At 42.6% G+C, this 22,621-nt stretch overlaps 1 protein-coding gene across 2 annotated transcripts in view; it reads right to left on the bottom strand.

The window, feature by feature from the left end:
- The window catches only part of mpped2a (metallophosphoesterase domain containing 2a), a 67,751-nt gene that overhangs the window by 40,675 nt on the left and 4,455 nt on the right, over nt 1–22,621 (bottom strand). For both annotated transcript variants that reach the window (XM_056379569.1, XM_056379577.1), the window contains exon 3: nt 4,699–4,880. In XM_056379569.1, the coding sequence (XP_056235544.1) occupies nt 4,699–4,880 (182 nt within the window). The remainder of the gene's footprint in view (nt 1–4,698; nt 4,881–22,621) is intronic.

Genomic DNA, 22,621 nt, shown 5'->3' on the forward strand with positions numbered 1-22,621 from the left:
TCCTTCCATTCTTCTCTGCAGATCGTCTCAGGCTCTGTCAGCTTGGATGGAGACCGTCGGTGGACGGATATTTTCAGGTCTCTGCAGAGATGTTCGATTGGGTTGCACCACAATTTTTTTTATTTAGCCTTTCGCCAGATCTGCGCATCGACACAATCCCGTCTCCGAGCTCTGCAGACCTTCCTCCTCATGGCTTGGTTTGTTGCTCAGATCTGCACTGTCGGCTGTGAGACCTTTTGCTGTGAATTTACCACAGGTGGACTATAATCAAGGTGTAGAAACATCTCAAAGATGATCCAGCGAAACGGGAGGGACCGGAGCTTAATTGTCATAAAGAGTTTAAATACTTTTGTCAAGGTGATATAGTTTTTACTTTTTAATAAATTAGCACATTTCTTTTTTTTGAATTTTAACTTTTAGTACTGTGTGTAAATGGAAGGGGTTACTCATGCTTTGTGATTGGTTGGACAATGTCTATTTCAAATGATTTACTCAAACTGGAAGAAGAAAAAAAAAAACCCCACACACAAACGCCTCTGGGAGCATCTTAAAGCAGGAGATCAGAGTCGGCGCTCTGCCATCAGACAGGCTGGGTCAGGGAAAGCTCGTTCCTCAGCATCGATCTCCAATGATATCCAGGAGACCAAACAGCAGTCAATGGCCCGGACAAACTGCTGCCTCCTCCAGAGTCTGAGAGGAGCAGACGGAGGAGGCAGAGGGGGAGGAGGGGCAGCAGAGGAGCACAAACACATAACTCAGTTTGAAAAACCTCTAAATCTTCCACACCCTCCTCCACCTGCCGAATCAGTTCAGATTTTTTTTTTTTTTTCCTTTTTTTAAATTCTGTCTGGGAATCCAATTTAAACAGCTTCTACATAAAAAAAAAAAAAAACACTTTCACTTCCTACATGCATGAAACTGCTTTAGCACAGTGATTACATTCTGCTATGTAACTATTGATTTCTGTGAAGGTTTGTCTTTGGAGCCATCGCTCGGGTTCTTTTTGCAAACCTGACACAGGTGAAGCACACGCTCGCTCAAGAGGTCCAACCTTTACTTTTCAAGAGATGCTACGTGAAAATCGCTGCACGTTTATTTTTCAAAAATCCCCCTGGTTGTTTTTAACAGCCAATTCTCTGCATTCAATATTGAATAACTGAAAGATTGTAAAAATGCGGTTCTTTGTATGAAGGTCCAGTGACTGTTATCAACAGGAAATCGATGAATATTTCAGGTTGGACCAGATGCCGACCATAAAAATGACAACCAATGATGATGACAGAAAATATGCAGCTTCACAACTTCCAAATGGACATGAATAGAATACAATACGACTGGAAAAAACTATTTTTGTTTCGCCACAGTTGAATCTCGGCGTGTTTCAAGTTCTGAGCATGTCTGAGCAGTCGGTCCCTGCAGTGCTACCCTCATCTGTCATCCAGAAAAGCATCAAATTATTTAACTAATGTGTCTTTAAAATGCAATTTCTCCTTATGACTTTCATCACGCTGCGGCTTCTCTGACTCTGACTCTCTCAGAGCCACTCCGCCTTCATCAAACAGTAGAAAAACCAGCCTTGGAGAGAATATCCAACCTTTCACATGCGTAAAGCAGCATCGTACAAGCCACAACACAAATAAGCTAAACTTTCTCAGCCTGCAGTCTGCCGAGAGCCGTCTGTCTTCCGAATGGCAGAAACAAAAAGATACAGACCAACAAAACATCAGCAAAATGTTTTCGCTGACTGAAAAACTTCTACACTTTACAACCTAAAACAATTACTGTTACTGGAAGCTTTGTGTAAACAAATGGTAGCTATAGAAATCACAACTATACTCTATTAGGATTTGATCGATTCGGGTATTTGAAGACAAGACAGAAGGTAACCAGTATCTTTAAAGTTGCCCCTTATCTTGTCTATATTTATTTTAGGTCACGTCTATCCAAGTCGACTTACAATTAGTGCATTAATCCAGCGTAAGAACATGAACTGGATCATTATAAAGACTGATATCACTTTCACTCTGAAAATACAGCTGCATTCTCAGTATTAAGACTTTTGTCTCGAACTTACGACTGTTATTTAGATTTTTCTGAAAATATTACGACTACAAAACTATTTTCATATTTATTTTAGACTTTTTCTTGCGAAATCACAACTGCATTCTAATAATAATAATAATACAAGTTAAAACTTAAAACTTTACGGCTTCATCTGTCCTCTGGGTTTGAGGTCCAGGTGTGCAGATTCACACGTGTCCTTCACTGGGACATTTTCCACTTTGCTCTGCATTGATTTCCAATTATGGGTGATATCGCTGTTTTCACCCCAGCTTCACAAAGAGCGTGCGAACGTGCGCGCGCGCACACACACACACGCACACACTCACACACACACACACACAGTCACATCACGTGTGTGTGTGTGTGTGTGTGTGTGTGTGTGTGTGTGTGTGTGATGTGTGGAGATGGGTGGAGAAAGCTGAGCGGTGCGTCATCCTGGTGACGCCAGGTGCTGTACTGGGGGGCTGGCGCAATAGAAAACAGAGGAGGGAACTGGGACATTGCCTGCATGTGCGTATGAGTGTTAACCCTTTGTATATGTGCGTGTCTCAGGACAATTAAGGGCACAGCACCTGGCAGTACCTCAGAGTGTCAGGCTGACAAAATGGGTCCACTACTGTGAATGCCGACTACAAATCACATTCACAATTCATAAAACTGAAGCCTAAGATTTTAAAGACCGGCTGTACCTTTAAAACGATGTCAGGAGAATGCTGAGTTTGTTGAATCCGTTTGTTAACAAGGCAAATAAAACTTTTATCGGTAAGCCACTGTTTTTTAAGACGTTAAAATCTTGACGTTTTCGTTTTTGAAACCATAGTTGAAAAGATGACGACTCACTTTCAGCGTTTTAAATTTCAGGCCTGTTTTGGTCTTCACGCCCTCCAGAGCGGATACATGTGAGAACGAAGGTTGCGGTTGTAGTAACCATCCACGTGAGGAGGAAGAGGAGGTTTAACCATTCCAGTGCGGACTGTACAACAAGTTTGAACACAGCCTCAAGAAGCAGGAAGTGGTGAGTTTGATGTGGCTGTGCACAAGGATGAGGATGGCAGCTAGTTTTTGGCTAAATTCTGTACTGAACACGACTGAACGTACTGACGGACGGTTGAGAAGTGGATTATGTTGGAAGAGTGGTTTGAGAAGTTTCTATAGACGCCTGGATCCTTTTCGTTTTTCTTTTTTTCTTCCTCTTTGGCTGTGAAAACTGGGTCAGTGTTGGAAGCCACTGTAACTGCTGTGAATCCAGACTGACTGTAGCTGCTGCCGTCTTTGGAGAGGGAAAACTTTGACAGCCACCTTTCAACTTCACAGCGGGTGAGTGTTTGATACTCAAAACAGATTTTGAGAGGAGTGTCGCTTTAAGCTAAGAGGGTTTAAATTTTTTTTTTTTTTTTAAAAGCCCTGAAACATCCCCACAGTTTTCTGTTTGCTGCTCTGTTGTTGTAATTATTCACCATTTAGTCTGAGAAATAAAACTTGGTTGTCATCAGCGTTAAATGAGAAATATTTTCACTAGGAATTAACGTGTTCCTCCGAGCAGAGAAAGTATGTCAATGGTTGGGAACTGAACCAGGATTTTTAAGGTTAGCACTGCCACCAAGCTCAGATCTTCTATTCCCTCTATACTTTGTCGACATCAAACCACTTCCTGCTTCTTGTGGTCCTCCTTCACATCCTCTTTCCCACTTTTCATCCACCTTTTTTTTTTGTGTGAAAGCATGAAAAGGCGTAGTGAATTTTCCTGCCGTCCACCGCGGCGCGCTGCAGCCCATGTTTATTTGCAGCCAGTGAGAGACATTAGATGTGACTGGCTAGTGTCAGTTTGTTGCAGAAAGTTTTGTTTTGAGTTTAAAGATTATAAACTCACACAGATGTTTCTGTGGTTTGAATAGCACCAACCAGGAAGAATCTGCATCTTTGTGTTGACTTTGCAACACTTTAAATTTTATGAAAGCAGCACAATGTCGAAAAGACTGAACGCAAAGCAAATTTTGTTTCACCTGCCGAGGACGACTCCTCAGGCAAAGACAAATGAATTAAACATAAACAGAGGGATTCAAATGTGTAAAAAAGTAGCACACTTTTGAGTGGGAGTGTCAGACAGTGTGTGTGTGTGTGTGTGTGTGTGTGTGTGTGAGAATGTGTGAAACATGACTACATTAGTGAGACTGAAACACTTCAGAGTTGCTGTGAGCTCTCGCCTGGAGGGTCCACAGATGAAACACTGGCTGCTGGGACTAAAGCCAAACACACACACACACACACTCACACATAAAAAAAACACACACACACTCACACACAGCCTAGAGCTCCCACCCACAGCATGGGGCCAGAAGGAGAGGTCAAAGGTTAACTGAACCAGGGTGTTAGGTCAGGAGGGTTAAACTGGACACTTCAGCACAGCAGTTGGGGTCAACAGGGAAAGACGAGGAGGGTGTGTGTGTGTGTGTGTGTGTGTGTGTGTGTGTGTGTGTGTGTGGGGTCATTGTGTGGTCCAGTTACGGGTTATGCATGCAACATGTCTCATGCCTCTACCCCTTCCCCCTGCCCATAACGGACCATGAATGTTAGTGGCGTGCGAGTGTGAAAGCGACGCGTGCGCTCAGCAGCGTGTGTTAAGCAGCTTAGTACCTAGCCAGTCGTTGAACTTCTTAACCTCGGAGGGCAGGCCCAGCTCGGTGAAGTCGCCCATGTGCAGCAGCACATCGCCGTAGGGCATCTGGATGCCGTCCGTACGCGAGTGTGTGTCGGAAACACACACGAACCTGGTGTGTCCCGCCGGCTTGGGAGTGTCATACGGAATGGGGTCCACCCTGAAAAGACAGTCAGAGAGAGAGAGAGAGAAATGTTCAGAGTCAGGCTGCATCATACGAGTCTGGACTTCAGGTCTGGACTTGTGTGCTGATTGAACAGGATTCAGACTCATTCATTTCTAAAATTATTTTTTGCCCTTTCTTGCCCTTTATTGAATGGAGAGAGAGTAGACACAGAAAGGAAATTCATCAACAAAGTCAGTTAGTAAAGGTGTTTACCCTCAACTTGAGAAGTTGTTGAAATAGTTCATGAACAATTTCCTTGAGCTTGTTTGCAACCATCCTATTATCTCCATTAAAAAAAAGCGAGTCCCCGGTTCGACTCCTTGCTGGCCGGATTCTTTGCTCCAAGTCATTCCCTTATTCTCTGTCCCCACATTTCCTGTCCATCTTAAAAAACGAACAAAACAAAAAGAAAAAACGTCTGTAGCACCTTAAATGTGACGTTCTCTTCATCCCTGTGGTCGCCTCACTCTGCACAGCTTTATGCTATCAGTTTAAAAAGTGATTTCTGACCCATGAAATCAAATCAGTCATCAGTCAAGTGTGTTTGATTCCATGTTGTCAACAACAAAAAGAACAAACTCAACCAATCGTACAAGGCTCGAAATCTTCCACTTATTCATGAGATGTCTGCCCTTGGTTTTATAAATTTGAACATCACTCTCTGTAAAAAAAAAAAAAAAAAAAAAAAAAAAAAAAAGAAAAAGAAAAGGGCTGCAATTCAAAGAATGTGCCCCTTTTTCCGCTTTGTTATATTCTAAAAAGGTGTGCTCGATAAGAGCAGATGGAAGCATATTTTTAGGAAACATATGATAATTTCATACCAGATAGCAGAAGGGCGCACAGGCGAAAAACAGGAACCTTAAAAAGATCATTTGTTGTTCAAAATAAATTACACAGTGCAGAGAATAATGCATGCAGCAGAGTAAAATGTATCTCAAAATAAAGAGGGGACATCACAACAGTGAAAAATGTGTATTCTGGTCTGGAAAACAACCAGCGCTCGGGTTGATTTGTGCACACAAGGAGGGAAATGGCTGTTTTGTGGCATCAGATTGGCTAAAGAGACAGTGAATTAAGGCATGCCTTGTCGTCTCTATCCATTATCTAAAGAAAAAACACTTAGACCCAAGTCTGGCTGGAAAAAGCCTTTTATTCAGCGTTTTTGTTCAATGTAAGCGTGTAAAAAAGAAGAAAACCTGTACTTTTTTCAGACTGAAAGGAAAGAGGGAAAAAAATCATCTTGTCTGTAATTGAAGTCTACAATGTGCAATCCTCCAGCACTCTGCCACTAGACCATTATTTCATTAGAAGGGATGTCACTCTGTCGACAACATCAGACACATAATCAACGCTGCAATCTCCAACCTGACAAGCGCACACACACACACACACACACACACACACACACACACACACACACACAAACACACAGAGTTAACTCACATGTGTGCACAAACATGGCATGGAAACAGCCAGAGAAGCAGATGAAATCAAAAGGTTTCAGACTGACGAAGACGTTATTAACGGAGATGGAGAAAATAGGCACCTTTGCACAAAAGAAAATCTTACTGGGAGGGAGGCAACACTGCATTTGAGGGGGTCTCATTTGGGAAGCAATTTTCCTGTTTTCCCATTTCTGTGTCATGTTGACCAGAATATTAAACTTGGACAGTCTTCACAAAGAGCCCAGGATCTGTCGTTGTTCTGTTTGCGAGTTGTAAGGTCTGTCGTCTGCAAGGTCACGTTAATGGTAAAGACGGTGGGAAAGCTCGTCTCTGACTGCAGCCACCATCTCTTGTGTGCAGACTGAAGTCCGCCCAGCATCTGTTGTCACTGTCTGTGATCAGAAGTCTGCAGTAGGGGGTGGTCAATAATGATAAATCTTCAATTATGGTACAGAATTGGGTGAAAAATTAAAGGAAAAAAATCTTGATCCACCACAGGACTCTCTGGCTCTCTGAACTACAGTTTTGATGATGGTGCTGCAGAGTACTGTCTAACACGTCAATCTTCCACAGGTGTTCAGCAAGGTTGAAATCTGGTGACTATGAAGTTCGTGCCACATTAACTTTCATAAAACCGTTCAGTAACACACTTCTGTCCTGGATAGAAGCAGCTGGATATGTTGCATTTCTCCACTCATTTGTTCCAGTTTCATCTTAATTTGCCCTCATCTGCATTTTGTGTTTAAAGGTCCCACATTGTATAAAGGTCTCTGTCCATGTGTTGTTTGATTATAGATCAGGTCTAGGTTTATATTAATACTGTGAAAGTGTCAGAGCACTCAGTCCACAGAGAATCGCACACAGCCTGCATTCAGAAACTGAGCCTTAAAACCAGCCGTTAGGACTTCTGCAATTTTGTGATGTCACAACAAAGCAGTCATCACTCTCAGCGATGCCCAAAGCCCCGACCCACCATCCAACCTCACACTTTCTAGTTAGTGTTTCCTTCCAACCTTGCAGGATTTGGTTTCTTCTGATTGGCCGACTGTTTTCTGAGAAGAGAGGCTCAGAGCCTTCTCTCCTCTGATTGGCTCACAACCTCTTGTTACTAGAGCTCCAGAGAGAAGCCTGAGAGACGAGATGTAAAACTACACTGAGATGGTTTTTGGTTCTTAAAAACCACAAATATCTCTTCTCGTGGATCAACACTTCAAATAAAACACAGAAGTGTTAAATATAAAATCTTTAAAGTAAGATTTCTGTTTTTGACTAAACCAGTAAATGAAATAATGGATCATGGATCTTCAACATACTGCACAAATCCTGTAAATGTACACTGTCACAGGCCTTATACAACCAGAGATATTACAGGGGTAAGAGAGTGTGTGTCAGTAGAAACAGCACAGCAAAATCATATTGATAAATTAGCGTTGTCTCACTGTGTGTCACACAACTATTCGGTCTGTTGCCGCTGAAGTCTAACCAACGTTTGTAGTCGCCATCTGTGATCAGTAGCCACTGTCTGCAGCCTGTAAAAAGCAGCTGCACACACGTTGCATCGTGAGATCCCCGGGGGTCTGTTGTTTCTGCCTCTGCAAGACGGGATGAATCCGAAGCTGCGAGCAAGAAGAGGCTGCTCAAAAAAAAGAAAAAAAACCTGATTGACATACTTGGCTCAGGCTGCGTTCAGACAGACAACAACACGGTCTGAAAAAAATCCAGCTCCCTCATCAAACTGAATGAGGTGACTGTGGGCCCGTTGGTTGCCTCTTAAATGTGCATATCTTCTGGTTTCCTGTAGTCTTCTATGACAGTAAACTGAATAACTTTGGGTATTGAACCGTTGGTCAAACACCAGATGTTGCTGGGAATTTGTGAGGGAAATTTTTAACCATTTTCTTGCTTTTTTTTTTAATAGATGAATGACAAAATCGGATTAATCGATGAAATTATTCCCTAGTTGTGATGAAATATTAATTCAATCTTAGATAATTGCCATTGAAATCCTTTTTAAAAGCAATAAATACTTCAACACATTAACCACTGGTACCTGAAGCAACACACCTCCACAGCCCCTTGCATTATTGTTTTTATATGCAAGGCTGTTTTCCTGAGCAAGCACAAAATAAACACTGCAGAGCTGCAAAACTTTGATGACGCTCAAAACGAATGTTTTCAAACGCTGCATTGGTCAGTTTTGCCGTCTAACATTTTGTGATTTTGACTGTTTTTCTGACAGTAAACAGTCACTGTTAATGGACGCTGGCCATAACCGATCACATCAGCCTCCAAGCTTTCCGTGTCTGTGGCCTTCGTTCTTCAGTTCATTATGAGAGAACTTATAATCTTGTCAGATACCCGCGGCTTGTGTTTTCTTGTTTGTCGCCTGCCGTCAGTATTTTGTCATTGTTGGTCCTGTCCCTCCTTTAAAGCTCTTTCACAGCTTCAGCTGAGAGATCTCAGCTCAGCTCTGAGACACTGGGGCAGAGCGGAGCTTCTCAGCTGCCCCCAGCAGGCCTGGCCTCCATATTAAACACAATGGACAAAATGAAAAACTAGCTACAGAGATAATAACATTTACTATTGACTGTGTGCAGTAAATAAGTCTCTGTGTGCGCCCCCCCCCACACACACACACACACACACACACACACACACACACACACACACACACACACACACACACACACACACACTCTCTCTCTCTCACTCTCTCTCTCTCTCTAACTTGAGCCAGCAGAGCAGCACATACATTGCAGTGTAGCTGCTGATTAGATCTGGTGCTCTGTGGTGCCTGGACGTCATGCAGCTTTACAGGATTCGACAGTTCTCGTCATGGAGGAAGGACGAACACAGAACCACATGGGACGACAACACACACGCAAGCACACACACACACACACACACACACACACACACACACATCTACATATATATGCATGCACACAAGCATGCATATTAAAACAAAGCCAAGAGAAAAACAACCTCCATCTCCACTCCTTTGAGATTTAATCCACCAAGAGAATGTAAGTAAATACCAGCAGCCCCTATCAATTAAAGCAGGCCCGGGCCAAGAAACCTTCATGATAGTGCTGCATTGGTGTCACACACACACCACAAAGAGAGAGAGGGCCCCTGTCTTTCCTGTTAACATACGACTGTATAAGAATCCAGAGGTTCATTAGTAATGTATACAGGAGTTCAGGAGTTCAGCAGTGCAGCAGAGGCCTCTGATCTATTGTAAACGGAGACAGTGAAAATGAAAAAGTCTTCCTGCGCTCCGGCTGCAGGTAAAAGAATATTCTCCAGTGACAGACTGAACTGTGTTAGCATGAAGGTTCGTGTTAACATGTCTGAGCTCCGGCGTGACATCAGAGGGAAGACTGCGGAGGGAGAAAGAGCGGGAGGGGGGTGCGGGGTGGGAGAGGAGAAATGCTAATGCGCTCGAGGAGGGCAGCAGCACACTCTCAAATCCGCCATGACATTGGAGCTGACACAAAACCGAGGTCTGTGGCTGCAGAAATATCTGCTCGATGAAGAAACGTCTGTGATCATTCGGCAGAGAAACCTCATTGCATCGACTTCTCCTCACCTCCGGCTGCAACATTCACAGCAAGAAATTAGCTTTTAAGATTTCTGCTCAAAACCGTGATGGTTAAGTCGCATTCATCTGTGTCAGATTCAGGAAACAAAATTATACATCATTACACTTCTGCAGCTGAGCATTCATTTTCACTTTGATTATGAAGTGCAGTATTTCTCGAGCTTGCACCAGCCACACAATCCTGTGTTCTTAATTACAAAAAAATCAGACAGAAGATGTTTCACGTTTGGCAACGAAAATGATTTTCCTCTCTTAAGAAAAATAGAAAAGAAAAAAAAGCCAGTTTGTTCTTGTTTTCTCAGAAAATGTCAAGCCTCTCTGCTGCCTTAATGTCTGAAGTTGTCATTTATTCAAATCACATAAAGTGGCAGATTTAAATGTTACTGGGGAAAAAACAACGAGGATTTTTATGAGAAATGAAAATGAAACACTTCAGTGTCATTTCACAACGTAATTATTAACCTTAGATCCTGCAGGAATATCATAAAAAAAAACCCTGTAGCCTCCGAAAATTCACAGAAATAGCCCGTTTATAATATGATTGCTAAAATAAGACTGACAAGCTCGAGGTGGTTCCTGGATTAAATCCATACACAGCTACTGGTTACATGTGTCATATAGAACAGAAGTAAAAAAGCGTGGGAGAGGCGGGAGGAGGGAAAGGTGGAGTGCTCTCTGATGTCTGTAGGAGGATATTTCATTTGACTGAGCACACTTGGCTCCGTGGCCTTTTGGAAAAACACACAAGCAAATGGGGTCAAAGTTCAGCCTGAGCTTGCTTCTTCAAACGTGACACTTAACTCGCAGCAGATAAGAAGGTCGCTGTCTCTTGTCGCTCTCCGACTCCTCGTTTCTCTTTAAGGACGTCACATAATCACTGTGATTGATTGCAAGTTTTTTTCCCCTTCCTTTTTCTCTTTTGCTGAAAACTTCCCCCGGTCTCCATAAACACATCGCAGCTGCTCGCTGCATGGCTCTCATCGTTCTTCTTTTCAGTATTAGTTACATTTAAACCGAGCCATCCTTCCCTACAAGAGATAAGTTAATGTCTGCCTCTAATCTATAAAAAGACCTGACCGAAGGAGTCGCTGCAGTACTGTAATATTTCAATGATTTTAACTGTTAAATCCACCATTTTATTAAAGAAATGAATTAAAGACAAGGTAGAGACATGAGGCAGGTGAGGAGCTTGAGAGGTCACTGCTACTTTCTCAAGCATCACTGAGCTCTTATAGTTATACATTTTAAGCTTTAAGCGTTTGGGTGAGGTCAGCCCTGTGTAAGTCATTTTAAGAACGAATAAGGGGAAATTTAGCTGAAATAAAAATAACACTAAGCTGAAAGAGTTAATTGGAAACAAACCTCAACAGTTTTTATTATCTATACTGTAGGACTTGTGTAATTTAATGAACTTGCTGAAAACATAACGACACATACTTCCCAGACAGACCACATGCACACTTGCATTGCCACATTTATTCTACTATTAATTAGTTAACAATAATATTCTATTTTTAGCACAGCTTTATACTGTACAAGTGCTATAAATAACACATAATGTTATATATTCAACTCAACAGGAGGCTTGAAAATACTCTCTATATACACTACACGACTTAAAAGCACGTGGACGGTCAAGGAAAGAATGTGAAAACCTAAACATTACACCCTTAGCCATACAGAAACCATGGTTCACTGATTCTTCAGCTTTAACAAGCTGCACTCTTCTAAGACATGTTGAACCTGGGGCTGCAGGGATTCGCTCCCATTCAGCCACAGGAGCATTAGTGAGGTCCAACACTGATGCTGGGTGATGAGCCCTGGCTCGGGTCCGGCATTCCAGTTCATCCCAAAGGTGCTGGATGGGATTGAGGTCTGGGCTCAGTGCAGATCAGTCCAGTTGTTCCACATTCTGTAGAGCCGGTTTTGTGCACGGGAGCGTTATCATGTTGAAACTAGAAAGGACAAGCACAAGCTGGAAGCGCTCTATTGTTTAAAATATCACTGAGCGCTGCAGCTTGAAAAACAGTCTTACTTAGTGTAACATAGTATATTAAGGCTGGGTTGATACGCTGATGCCCCCACCCCCCCAGTCCTGGCAGGGTTAATAAGGTCAACGACCTCTGAGCTGCCCACTTGTCTCAGACAGAAATGCATGTCAATCACAGTCCACTGTCTGTGTCCATCCATTTTATACCTGCCGCCACCTGCTGCCGGAGGATTAGCCTCCAGCTCCTCCTCCTCCTCTTCCTCTCTCCTTCTTGTTCCTTCCTTGTTAATGGAATTGCCCTGCTAATGATTTTTCATCAATGAGGCCACCAGCGGGGACACAGCCACCTAAACCCCCTCACAGAGGTCAAAGGGGAAACGTGGAAATAGACTGCTAATCAACTAAAGCTGACCTATCCATATGTGACAAACAGGGTCGAGACTCGTACTCGCTCAAATCAACAGCATGAAAATCAAAATCATGACTTTCCGTGACATCTTGCTTCCTGAATTTGAGGATTATCTGCATGACAGAGGATCAGGGGAATTACTGTCCGGAAATCTTAGTTAGCTTCTGGTATAGCATGATGCTTCCAGTATAAATGTGTTTTTATTGCTTGAAACCATCTGTCAATCGATTAATTAGTCGACAAACAGAAAACTTATTAACAATTTTGACAACTGATCCGTTGGGCAAGTCATTTATTTTGTCTGTTTATTATTTCTTCTATCAGCATGTTTCGCTATTTCTGACATGACAGATGAATCAATCATTTTTTCCAGGGAGTTAAACTAGTTGAACTGTGATACAACATGGAGGAAATAATTTGTTCTTTTCACCTATTTAATGGGGAAGGCAAACATTTTAATACAGACAACCAGTTGTAAAAGTTAAATCTGTCTTATTGAGCTGACAGGGACAAATCACACCCTTTAGTGATCCCAGTTAAAATCATAGCAGCTGATTAAATGACTGTAAATGGACGCCTGTTCTTCAGTGCCTCCTTGGTGAAATCCACAACAAAGAGCGTCGGAGAAAATGTGATGTTTGTGTGTCGACTACAGTAAAAAGAGTGGCAAATTTCAAAGCTAATCACGGCTGAACTGGAGACAAAATACTGAGCTCACACTCCTTTTTTTAATCGCTCTTTCAGAAGAAACATCAAAACACAATGCTCCCCGTTTCCTGTCTATAACCTCCACATCAGTTCCCCCTCCCCCTCCTATAGACTCACTCACACACACACACACACACACACACACACACTCACACACACACACACACACCGCTCACTCATCCACGGTGCAATACCATTTCTCCGAGAGGAGCAGAGAGAGCGCCTCTCTTATCTTCTGCGTTTCAGCTGTCTGCGCTAATTCAATAAACTTCAGAGGAACAAAATGAACACAGGAATAACGGAGAGGGGGGTGGGGGGGGGCGCTGGAGGTGGTGGTGGTGGGGAAGGGGATTGCACAAGGGAGCGGAGAATGAGGCAAAGGTGGGAGAAGAGAACAAGAAAACAAGAAACCCAACAGGAACATGGGGGCATGAGCACAAACAGAATCTAGATGCAGAACGATGGAAATTCACCAGAGAGGAGGGAAAACATGAAACACAGGATAGAAACATTCAAATGAGAATTGATTTTAAAGAAAATATGATGCCCCCCCACCCCCCACACACAGACTCCATTTGTTCAGGCAGGGTGCGTCCTCGTCATCCCTCCCCGTTACTCCCCTCACAATGGCACACAAAGCCTGCACTGGAATATCAGCGCCGGAGAAACCTTCCGGCACTGCGCTGGGAAATAAATTGCTTCTGCTAATGCCCCTTTCATTATGGCACAGCCCTTAATTGTGCTGCTGACAGTCCGCCTGGCTGCAGGCCTGATGGGAGGAAGACTGAGGAGATGGGCGCAAAGTGGCTCCTGGGGCCAAACGCCAACCAGCAGACTGGCTGGGAGGAAGGAAGGAGAAAAAAAAACAAAAAACGGGGGGAGTGATGTTCACCTGAACAGACAACACGACTAACAACAAAGTAGAGGAAAAAACCATGACACATGCACTGAGTAGCACTGCGTCAAGTGAAGGTTTCGTACGACAGCAGTGAAACCGTTTGAGCAGCTCTTTTCACAGATTTTCTTGTATTCAGGTGATAATCAGGCTTTTAGAAGATATTCTCACACAATTAAGGCCGCGATACTGAACCAAAGCTACCAAAAACTACTAAGTGCGTGCAAGTATGTAAGCTGGCAAACAGTGTCTGGTCAGATTCATAATCTTGTTTGCTCATTCCTTAAAGCAAAAATGGACTAAAACTGTAGGTGAAATTCTTGTTCAGCTGCTTTTACTGTTTGAGGCTCCTTTTGTTTTTACACATTTTACACATGTCCTTCAACCCAGTTTGAATAATCATTCTGACAAATGATTATTTGTAATTATGGAAACGCACAGATGTCTGCCTCCTGTGCAGCAAACAACAAATACCTCCATCACAGCACCTGATGGGAGTCATGAAACACCCCCTCCCCCATTTCATTTTCGTCAAGATCAATCGAATTCATGGCAAATGCTGGAAAATGTTTTGGAGTTTTTTGAGATGGAAACACTGCCCTGTCTCCCTGATCACTCACAGCGACTAACATTGTTTCTCAAGGTGGGACGCAATCACACATTTCTGAACACGTTACAGAAAACTTGAAGCGTCATGTAAAGAAATAAAACGATCCACATGTATTATAAACGGACGCCGATGACCAGTAAAGGCAAACTAAACAGACTTTAAACTGCACAAACAGCCGGACTTGTCTCGTTGAGAAGTTGCAGGCTCAGACCGCTTCACGTCTATTTCATGTCAAAGGGGAAGTGACATCATCGGGAGATCGTGCCCCGCGATGCCAGGCTCCGGGGGCTCAGAGGCCAAAATCTCAAAGACATCAAAAGGGCTTCAATCTAAAAAACAGCAGACCTGTCCAATGTCAACTGTCACTTAACCCCCTCCCTCCCTCCTCCACCATCAACTCCACCACCACCTCCACCGTGCGGGCTCTAGCCGCAGGTCAGGGGTGGAGAGGGAACTTAATCAAGGGTTCTCTTGTTACAAAAGCCCCTCCACTCCTGCCGGCGAGCGGCAACAGGCCGACAGAAACAAAAGGCCGCGCGATGGGACTGGCTCTTTGTTCTCAGGGGAGCTGAAGCCTGACTGCTGCGCCTCCACAAACTGTTTGGGAGGAAAACAAGGGACGGAGGTGAGAGGTAAACATGAGGCTGCACAATTTATTAGAAACTTTCTTTTTTTTTTTTAATGCATCACCGATTAATAATCATAGATTTTTTTCAGGCTGCTGAGGTGTTTTCAATTCCCGAAAAATCCTATTGTGCAACATCAATAGCTTGATAATCAGTCTGAGTTGTTATTTCATTTTCATTTCATTATTTAGTCAGACACTGCGTTCATGTTAGCCGTTTCAAGTTTGGCAAAAGGGAAGCGAGCTTATCTTGCTCTCAGTGGGCTCCGGCATCATTCATCGTCATTTTCACTCCACACGACAGCGGTTGCGAGGTTTACTTAAGGTTTGTTACGTTAATGTCGATTTGAGAGTAATTATTTATGTAATGTGACCTACAATAACCTGCAAAGCTGTGTCCATCTCATCCACACTTTGCGTGTGGTGTGGATTCTGGCACTGGAGCATAGACGCCTTAATCCTTAACCCTAAAAAGCTGACTGGCTTGGTTGTTTTTCCAACCTGTTTGACCTGTTTGAATCAATGAAGAAGAAAATCGAAGGTGGATGGGTAGAGATTTAAAAAGGTCTGCAAACCAGTGCGCCCAGTAGAACGGACAAATCAGAACCATGTGATCCAAACAAAACGTAAAAGGTGGAGAAGCAGTGGAGAAACTTCACACCAAGTATGTGGGAAAAATCAGAGCAACATTCAACAGAGGAAAAAAAAAAAAAAAATCTAACAGGTTACAGAACAAAATCTTGAGCATGTTTTAGTTCCTAAAAGTGGATCATCATCTGTCATCTGGAGACACTTTGGTTTTAAATCAGGCGACCACAAACATGAACAGACCCTGGTTGGAGTTTAGCTTCAGGTCGTAGCTGAACCACAGACTAATAAAATAACTGCATTGTAACAATTACAGCAAAACAGTAACAGAGAGGAGCCTCTGCAACTGTAATAAAAAACAAAAACAAATGTTTGGGCTCAAATATGAAATTCAATAGTTATATTTCTTAAAACCAAGACAAATAAGTGTTATTTATAGCTCTCCAACTATAACTCCAACACAGCAGAGCCTCGTCTGCATCAACGACTGGCTTGAAAACTCAAACAGCAAAAAGACGAAGCAAATGATCCACTAGAAAAAAGGAAGAAAAGTGGAGCTTTCTCTCGTTGGTGTTTCCATCAGATCTATTAGTACCAACTAACACTGCGAGGAGAGGGCGAAGAGCTGACACTTCTGATGTGTTCAACAGTAGATTAGACAACACGGGGAGTTTAAAACATTTGTGTGCGAGTCACACTTTCAGTTTTTTCCACAATCAAATCGCCAATTATCTGAGCATTTTCATCTTCAAAGTGACCCCCCGCTGCTGAGGGGTTTGCACAAGAAACAAGGTTTAACTTGTTTTCCAACAACATGATACAAGGAGATACACAGGATCCTTTCTTGGACAGGAGGAGCAGTCCATTTGGTGTTTCAAGTGGAGTCACATGAGCAGGAGAGCTACTATTATCAACACAGAGATGGGAATGTCCTTTTTAATTATCATCTGAGCACCTCGACCGGGTTCCTCTGTCATGTGACTCTATATGCTAAGTATCTCCCCTCCCTCCGATACACAAACTCATCTGTGTGTGTGTGTGTGTGTGTGTGTGTGTGTGTGTGTGTGTGTGTGTGTGTGGGGGGGGGGATTTTCTTGCAGAAATGAGTCATGTGCTTATACGGCACGGTCAGCTGTGAAACTCTTCCTGTTCCTCACACCGTGCAGAAACAAATCCTATAAAAAATCATAATTCCACACTATTTCCTCGACCACATTTACAGCCCTGTTCCTCTGCACCAAGAACAGGAAATAAAGCACATAAAAAATTAAAAGAAAAAAAAAATCCCCGGGGACGTTCATTAATAAAAACCAGAACGGTGTTAGGACGAATGTGTGAAGGCCGTGTTCTTCTTCTTCTTCTGCTGCTGTTTCCTCACCAGATTGTGTCAGAATAACGTGTGTGTGGATGCAGGCGGTGGCGTCATTAAATGATTCATACTTATGAGCTCCTCAATTATTCAGAGGGCGGGAATAATTAACAAGGCATCTGGAGGAGAAGGAGTTTGTTAAATGTGGAATTTTTATTTGTGTGTGTGTGTGTGTGTGTGTGTGTGTGTGTGTGTGTGTGTGTGTGTGTGTCTGTGTAGGTGGGGGGGGGGACTGGTGAAAGAATTTTCATTTCCCTGCATTAAAATTAATGTATTACAGCTCAGGTGTCTTAAGTGAATTATGTTTAAATGATGAATAAATAACTACCTAAAAAGGAAACGAGCATTTAACACTGTATGTTTTCTCCTCCGTGTTTACAGCCGACTCTCCTGTGTGGAGAATCACAGGCTGACGGAGCCGTTAGAAGATATTATAGGATGGAAGATGGACAACGCTCCATTCTGACTGGCTGCTTAGTGACCACATTGTTAAATCAGGTAACCACAACAACAGTGCTGCTCGCTTTTTTACCAGTTTGCGCCCGCTGGTGAAACTAACCACGGGTTAAACTTTAAACTGACTATTAACACTTAAAAAACACCACAAATGATGTATGCACATCTTTTTACGAATAAAACATATTCAGAACATTTGTGTTTTATTATATTATTAATTATATTCAAGTGTCTCTGTTTTCTCTTCCTCAAAACATTTAGGTTGTAGACAGAAATTCAGTCATTATAATTATAGATTTTGGGTCAATGCAGCTAAGTTTCTGTACATTTCTGTCCTGTACTGAAAGTAAGGAGTTGTAACAGCTTTTGTTTTGGCACTGAACCCTAAACTAAGATACATTATCAACATTGGCATTTAAACTTTTCAAAACATTTCCCAGCTCTATGGGACACATCAAATTTAGTCCTGCGGTGTACGTCTTACAAAGATGGATTTAGTGCTTCTTAACACCCTGTTGACAAAACTCAGAGTTGAACTTCAGACGGATTTAAAACATGAAATTCAAAAACAAAGCAGGAGGCAAAAACAAGGCCGACTGTGAAACTAAAAAGGACAGATGAAGACACCGAGGTCTGAATTCACAAAATGACTTTTCAAAAAAGCTCCGACAGCTCTTAACGCAGCAGAGTCCCATTGTAGGTGCTATTTAAGAAAAACGAGCGAGTAACAGGCAACAACTTGGTGGACCATGTGGTTCTCTGGTCTCTCCGTAAAAACCCCAGCATTCTTCTTTGAGTGATTCAAAACTCATGCAGGGAAGCACACGCACACATCAACACAAAAATACTTAAATGAGGTTTCCAAAAAGAAAAATCCCCACATCGTCTGCAGAGTTCAGGAATATGAAGCAGGATTTTGATAATTTAGTATGATCACCCTCCTGTATGGACACTGTTAAATCACAGTACACCTCTAATGACACAAACATGTCTGCCATCGCTGACCCTGGCAGGAGCGGGAAACCCGACTTCCTCCACTAACATGGTTTTCGTTGGTGTGGATCGCATGGTGCGCACATTCCTTGGGAATTAAATAAATGAACACTCTAAAGGCGTTAATGGCATAATGCAGTTAAGTCACAGAGTGAGAAATGCAAACACATCTGCGATCAAGATAAACCACAAACATCACCATCGCTGCGCAGTCTAATGCGCTACGGTTTCGGATGTCTCTTCTGTCCTTACGGCGGCTAGAATGCTAAAATAACTGCTTTTATTTTTTACAAAAATTTGTCCTGAAACAATTAGTCGATTAAGAATAAACTGCAGGCCATTTTGACATTTGATTAATCGTCAGTTTTCATAATTTTTTCTCTGTCTTCTGTCATTGCAGACTGAGCATCATTCAGCTTTAGACAGCAGACATCACCTTGGGCTGTGAGAAATTTCTTTGCACAATTTTCTGACATGTTTAAAGGCTCAACATGAAAAACACTCAGCAGAGTAACTGATAATGAAAATAATCAGTAGTTGCAGTGCTGGGATTTTTACTTGACCCCAGGAAATTAAATATTAAATCAAAATATTGTAATATTATTTAAGTCTAACCTTTTTCTGGAGTCCAATAACAGACTTTAAGATTCTTTAGTGCGTAAATTTTCTAACTATTTAAGGGCTTACAGAAGTCTCAAAAACACTCCCAGATCTCCACATCAGCTCTGTGTCAGTTTGTCTGTCTGCATCTGTGTGTTGGGCCTTCCCCGTGTCTGGCCCAGATCCTGCTCAAATTGGATTCGAAGCCATTAGTGTCCCAACTCGAAGCATATGTTCCAAGTTGCTGAGCATTTCATTTCACGAGACGACGACGAGGGGGCTGAAAAAAGAAAAAGAAAAAGAAAAAAAAAAAAAAACACAGACGGGCGCAGAAAAATAAACCAGACATAAACAGGGCTGGATTGAGTCTGTCGCTCACTTACAGACACAGAGAGACGTCCCATGCTCTGAAGAAAGCCCACTTTGACTTCAGGGTCACGTTCCTGCACATTAGCTTGCAACTGCCACTGTGTGTGTACGTGTGTGTGTGTGTGTGTGTGTGTGTGTGTGTGTGTGTGTGTGTGTGTGTCGGTCCGAATGTGTCTGGCGCTACATGCATGTTTTCATATGTGGTTCGGAGAGCGATACCTTCGACGCAACACAAAAGGCGCTGCTGTACTCCATCACAGAAATCTAAATATTCTGTCTGAGAGTGGGGGGGGTTGAGGGGCTGGGGGGGAAACGACCATTAGAGCAAGGATTGTATTTCAAAAGGCGGGCAACCCTCTCATTTGATTTTTTTTTTTTTTTCTCTCTTTGCTTCCAGAAAAGCAACAACTTTATTTATGTCCAAATACTGTGGATGCAGTGAGAGAGGAACCTAGAGCAAGTCGGATCATTATCTCCCAAATCTAAACAAGCCTTTACTTTCCCAGAACAGAGCTTGTATTCTATAAGCACTTAAACATAGTGGGGGGATGGGCTTACAGGAGTGTGTGTGTGTGTGTGTGTGTGTGTGTGTGTGTGTGTGTGTGTGTGTGTGTGATCCAGGAGTTCCCAGTCTGAGTTTAAGAATGACAGAGTAAGACACTGCAGGCTCTGTGGAAGCCAGGAAACAGCCTAATGTATTTATCCAAACACATATCTGCTGAGAGGCCCTGCAGCTTCAACACATCCCCTTCCTACAGGGGCTTCACCTCCAAATACTACCAGTGAAAATGGGGACAAAAAAACTGCATGATACAGGCAAAAAAAAAAAAGTGCTAATTATCTATAAACATTTAGATTATTTGTTCCAGTTTTTTAGGAAATTTAACTGCATTTCTGCACCTTAGACACACTGTCGATGTTTGTGTTTCTCAGAGCAGCAGAAGCTACATGTTGTTTTCACTCCTCCTGCCCGACTCTTAATGTGTCCCTTTCACTAAATAAACCTAATAAACAGCTCTTTTTTTTACAGCCTCAATCTGTTCTTGTTTGTCGTCATCCGAAATAAAACGAAACTGTCTCCAGACGACAGCTGATGATCCACTAACAGAAACTTTTCTTTTCTTCAGGGTTTTCCCTCTCAAGCACCAGGTAGGTCCCACTTTGCTTGTTTCTCCATTTTCTCCACAAAGAAGTTTTATTTGATGTTCCTTTTATGCAACGTTAATCTGCTGCTTCTCTGGCTGAACTTCACTCACGGTCATCTGGAGCAACACTGCAGTGCAAAAGGCCAAGATGAGCCAGACTAAGACTTTCCAGGGAGCTGAACACAAAACCTGTCCCTGTCAGTCACAGCAGCATTAAATAATACATCCAAAAATAAACAGTCAAATTTCAACAAAACTGGAACCCTGCAGATGTCATTCTGTCATACATTACAAAGCTGCTCTATTATTTGCAATGTACAAAAAGAAAGATCAAACTTGAATCTATTCAGATGAACCCTGTGCTGTCTGGCATGTGGTTACCTTGATTCATACCGAACCATTCGGCCTGATTTATTGCCGTGTTTGTCAACCATTAAAACGGACTGACGTAACACAAACTGCGAGGTGACCTTGTCTCATTTTCCACATTCGAGGCGCCGACTCTCGCCGTGCAGGCGGCGCAGCTGAGGAATCCCAAAACAACACAGTGGCACAATAATGTGAACGCTGCCAACACCGGGAGGAAGGTAAGAGTCCCGTTCAGCTGTTTACATGATTCCATAATTTGACCATGTCCCCAAAATAATCCTGTTTACATGAATGTGATTACCCAGACAGAATTGTGGGAATCCGAGTGTCTGAGGTAAACAATATGTAAAAACAAAAAAAACTCATCCACTTGTTTACCAGATGTTGTCAGTCCCCGGAGTGAAGCAGTGCGGCTGGTCGACTTTTGCTCTGCAGTCTGCATAGATCTCGCACTGCTGCCCAACTTTTCCTCCGATTTATCCAGCGTTCATGTGTCTGTGTTATCTCATTCTCTTACACATCATGTAACAAACTCCAGTTCAGAGTGTCGACCGCGCCGGCTGCCATCTTGGTTCACCTTGGTGCAGACTCAAATTCCCTGCCGCCTAAATGCAACACAATGAGCCGAGCGCACGTGCAACCTGACGGACGAATTGAAGCCAAAGAAACTCCCCTCATGATGATTTCTTACCGTCAATCTATATCTAATTTCACTCTGATTGGAAAATGCTGTAATTATCCAAAAACCGATACGTTAACATTATGTGGGCAAAGATATGTTTTTATTAACCGCTGATGTGTTTCAGGATCAAACAACTGACAGAGAAGTTTTAAACTTGTGGTAAAGAAATGGTCGCTAAGCGGTCAATCATCAGACTGTTTGCATCTTTTCTAAGCAGACCTGCCTCACCTGACAGTCTGTGATATCACCACTTTGTTTTTTTTTAACAATGACAACAATGGAAATAAGCTCCGAGCTTCACTGTGGTTTTACCCATAACAATTAAATTATATGTCAGGACTCGGGGATTTCAGAGTTGTGTTTACTGTACTGTCAGATCTATCTCTAACAAAGAGTACAATGGCACTTGTGTAATTAATGCACAGTGCTTACACAGACTCTTCTCGTGTGCTACTTTGTACAACTTAAACCTCAAGTTGTTCTCGTTTATGCAATCAGCTCCAACATGCTTCATCATCTCATTATTTTGGTGAAATATTTTATTTGTCTTTATTTTGTTGCACCTGCAATTTAGAAAATGCCAAAGCAGTAGGAGTGTGTGACTGCTTTTCTCCCCAAAAAAATAATCACGCATCTAAAAACAGCCAAATCAAACCACAATTACCCACAAAGAATAAAGTTCAACCGAAGAGCTAAAAGAAATGAAGTGACAAACAAATCCTCTATGATGACTATAGAAACAGCAGGCAGGCAGCACTCTGGTGCTCCTCTTCAATCACTTCCTGTCCCTGCTGCAAGTTAACTTTTCACACGTCGCTCTGACTGAAAATGAAATGTCTTCAGCACAAACCGACAATCAGTCACAAACCTTTTATAAA

The sequence above is a fragment of the Seriola aureovittata genome, chromosome 1 (genome assembly GCF_021018895.1).
Source record: "Seriola aureovittata isolate HTS-2021-v1 ecotype China chromosome 1, ASM2101889v1, whole genome shotgun sequence".
Taxonomy (NCBI): domain Eukaryota; kingdom Metazoa; phylum Chordata; class Actinopteri; order Carangiformes; family Carangidae; genus Seriola; species Seriola aureovittata.